At 31.6% G+C, this 3,813-nt stretch overlaps 1 protein-coding gene across 1 annotated transcript; it reads right to left on the reverse strand.

Annotated features, from left to right (window-relative positions):
* Positions 1-1,416: 1,416 nt before the first annotated feature.
* Positions 1,417-2,963, reverse strand: LOC110737693 (ethylene-responsive transcription factor 11-like). The gene has a single exon (XM_021918027.1). The coding sequence runs from the start codon at positions 2,322-2,324 to the stop codon at positions 1,722-1,724; it is 603 nt and encodes a 200-aa protein (XP_021773719.1). The 5' UTR covers positions 2,325-2,963; the 3' UTR covers positions 1,417-1,721.
* Between the last annotated feature and the right edge of the window lie 850 nt (positions 2,964-3,813).

Genomic DNA, 3,813 nt, shown 5'->3' on the forward strand with positions numbered 1-3,813 from the left:
TTTTAAAAAAATTATAAAATAACTAAAATATAGGAGCTAATCTTTGACTATTAGCTAATTAAAGGTTAAAAAAAAAGTTTAATATTTGAAGTATAAATTAATAATTTCAAAATAAAATAAAAGTTTTGTTTTTAAAAAATAAGTACAATTTTAAAAAATTATGGTTAAATCTCCGCACCAAATCGTATTTTGCGGTGCGGTTTGGTTAAAAGTGCGGTTTAATGCGGTTTGAAAAAAAATACAAATCGCAATTTTGCACTTTGGTGCGCTTTGGGATCAAAACCTCACTGCGAACACCCCTAAGTAGTTGTATGCTTTACTCCTGTAATTTAATTAACTCTTGTTAAGTTTTTAAAAAGCTTTTTTGCAAAAATTTTACCTTAAAGGTTAAATGGTCGTACTTCATCATGATTCAAGACCGTCAATCACTACTGTGAGTCTGTGACTGTTTGGGTACTGTTTTGACTACTCCATGTAATTTAAAGGTCAAAGAAATTTAATTTATCATTTAATTTTTAACTTTTTTTTTTTTTGAAACAATTTAATTTTTTAAATTTCATTGGTCATTTTATTTTTCTAATAATTCATCAGTTCATTCATTACAAACCAAAAAGTTAAAAAAATTTGTTTCAAAAAAAAAAAGTTAAAAAAATTTAGCAATAGTCCATTTTACAAAGATAATCAGATGCATTAAACCAAATACCCAAATGTGATTCAAGTTTTGTTCTGTTCATCTTACCTCTTGTAGAAAATTAAAATTAATATAAGGCCAGTAAAGATAAATTTATTAAAAATAAAATCAAACTAGTTTAAACAACTACTCTGTAAATAAAGCTTATCCGATCTAAGTTTAATGTGCAACTAAATTAAATTTAGATTAAGTTGTAATAAATTTAAAACAATGAAAATTAAGTTAGATTCAATTAAAGAAAATAAAATTGATGACAAGTAATATCTCAATATAATACTACCTCTGGTTTTTTAAGTTGACACCATTTTATTATTACGCTTGCCAACGCATGTTTTTAACGTTTAATATCTCTAATTATCAACATTGTAAAATTATAAAAAGTGGATATTAATACAATATATATCGAGAAGATTCAAACAAGATCCCACGTAACTATATTTTATCATATCTATTAATCACAAAATCGAGTCAAAATGTAGTTTGTGAATAGTTTTAAAGTCAAATGGTGTTAACTAAAAAAACAGAGGTAGTATTTGACTACCCATTTTATCAATTAAATTCTCAATATATTGTACTGAAGTATATTTAACTACCAAACTTATCACTTAATTTATTAATTTATTCAAGTAACGTGCCAATTGATTAATTAACAAACCTTATTTATAATTCTTCAACCAACAAGATCCTTATATGCTTGTTTAGAGAATATTTATAATAATATTAAATGCTAATAACTATAATAAAAATAGATTAATAATTTACTAATTAAATAAAAAGGATGTTTGTTACTACTTGTATTTACAAAAACTCTGACAAGATAAGAGCTCGCCTTTATCTTCAAAATACAAAATTAAGGCTCGCAATTCAACTCTCTCCTCCCTAATTCTTCCTGTCTTCTATTCATTTTCTTTTTCCCTTTTTTTTTCATCATAATCTTAAGATAAACCACCAAATTAAAATTTAATATAAAAAAAAAAGACTAATTTAAAGTGGGGCCCATTTCAAAGAACTACAATGAGATAATCATCATTCATACAACTTCTCGAGGTGGGGCCAAATTAAGATCAAGATCAAAAACCATCCTCTGCCGTCCATCACCAGAAACAACGGCTGATATTTCACTTTGATTCTGCGTTCCATCATTGCTACCCAACACGCGCCCACACCTGAACGCTTCTCGTATGTCACTCACTCTCTTTGCTAACATTCCGTACATCACATAAGGACCACCACTGTCGGCGCCGGAGAGAGAAATTCCGAGATGCGGCGGATGCGCGTCGACGCACGCGCCTCCAGATTCGACGGTGGTGAGACTGTTATTATCACCATTGGCGCTGAGACACTGCTGATCAAAGTAAGTGAAATTAGTCCTAGCCTTAGCACCGCGGAACTCTCGGGCGGCGTTGTCGTAAGCACGCGCCGCTTCTTCCGCGGTGTTAAAGGTGCCCAACCACACGCGCGTCTTCTTCAAGGGGTCACGGATCTCGGCGGCATATCGGCCCCACGGCCGCTTCCTAACCCCTCGATATTTAATCTCAGTTTGTGGTGTTACGACTACCGCGGAATAGGCGGCGGAGGAGGGAGTAGGATTATGAGGAGCATTGTTATTGCTATTGATTTGTTTAGGAGCCATATTTTTAGAGAGAGGAAGTGGGGAGTTTTAGAGAGAGAAAGAGGGAGTTGTGGGATAAAAGAGAGACAAAGGAAATAAGGGATATAAATAGCGAAGAAGTGGGGGTGTGTGGTTTTGTCTGGCGGAATGAATACTTGACGCTCCAAAGAGTGAGCGTGAGGGTGCGTGGATGTTTGGATTGAGTTGTCTAGTCAAATCTATTTGGACGGCCATTTAATGGTACAACCCAAGTTTTCATTGGAATATCAATGAATGAATGAATATCTTTATCCTTTCATTTTTTTTTGAAGGGTTCATTCTAAATGCTTAGGTAATGTAATGTGATTAAGTGATTTGAACCCTCTTTTTTTTTTTTTTTTTACTATTATTAGAAGAATAGAAGGTAATGTGTTGACTTCAATTCCTTTTTTAATTAAAAAGCTTATAGTTTGGTATATATATTATGCTAGTCTCTGTCAGTTATCGCTCTTTAGAGTTTTTCATGGACAATGTCGCTCATAATTTAGTGGTTGTTATAGCAGTTAAAAGCGTTTCTTTAGTTTATTTTATTTCTTTTTGATAACTGCCACATTAATTGCTGATACTGTTATGCATTTTGCCCTGCTGCTCTGACTAACGTGTTATGTGGTAATTCGACAACTGATTAGGCTGCTTACGTCGAACATTATGTTAGTTGTGTTGTGTATTGTTGATGTATAGTAAATGCTTCTGATATGTACTCTTTTCGAACCTGAAAGAGTGTTACGTTTGCCCTATTTGGCATTCCCCTCTTTAATGGTTACGTTTTTATTTATTTATTTATTTATTTTTTTACACATTTCCCTTATACATACATAATCTCCACACAACTATTCCTATTTATCAAAATATTTACATATTCTCAATGCAACTATTCTTATTTACTAAAATATTCACATACTCCCAATGCAAATATTCATTTTTTCCAAAGTTTATTTAATGTCTTAATACTTGATATAGGTGATATCTAATCATTGTTTTTTACGGAGTACTATCTTATTATCCTTATTAACCGTGTAAACCCACCAAACATAAACTTTTTTTGGGAATAGAGGGAATGGCCTGGTTAGATTCATCATTGTGCTTTGCCACAAACGTACTGCTCTTTGAATTCCTTCTTGGAATGATAAATTGATAATATGCTAGTAGTTATTGAAGTTAAATTGTTTTTAGATTTTTTTTAGATATCAATCACCTTGGTCATCAGTTATATTAATTACTCCTTCCGTTTCATGATGTTAGTCCCACATACTATTTTGGGCGTTTCAAAAAGATCTACCCATATTGAATATGTTCCATTTTTAACTTAATTTTGTTGGAATTAATTGGTTGTGGATTGATGACATGACTCTAAGTAAGGAAATCTCGACCTTAAATTATGCATTATGACTTATGCTTTCCCAAAAAAGAAAAAAAAAAGAAAAAAACTTAAATAAGGTAAACTAATTATTTAATTATTATGTACTTTAAT

This window comes from Chenopodium quinoa, unplaced genomic scaffold (genome assembly GCF_001683475.1).
Source record: "Chenopodium quinoa cultivar QQ74 unplaced genomic scaffold, ASM168347v1, whole genome shotgun sequence".
In the NCBI taxonomy this organism is placed as follows: Eukaryota; Viridiplantae; Streptophyta; class Magnoliopsida; order Caryophyllales; family Amaranthaceae; genus Chenopodium; species Chenopodium quinoa.

Excerpts from the sequence above, each read along its gene's own strand:
- LOC110737693 (XM_021918027.1), bottom strand. The coding sequence starts at position 2,324 with ATGGCTCCTAAACAAATCAATAGCAATAACAATGCTCCTCATAATCCT.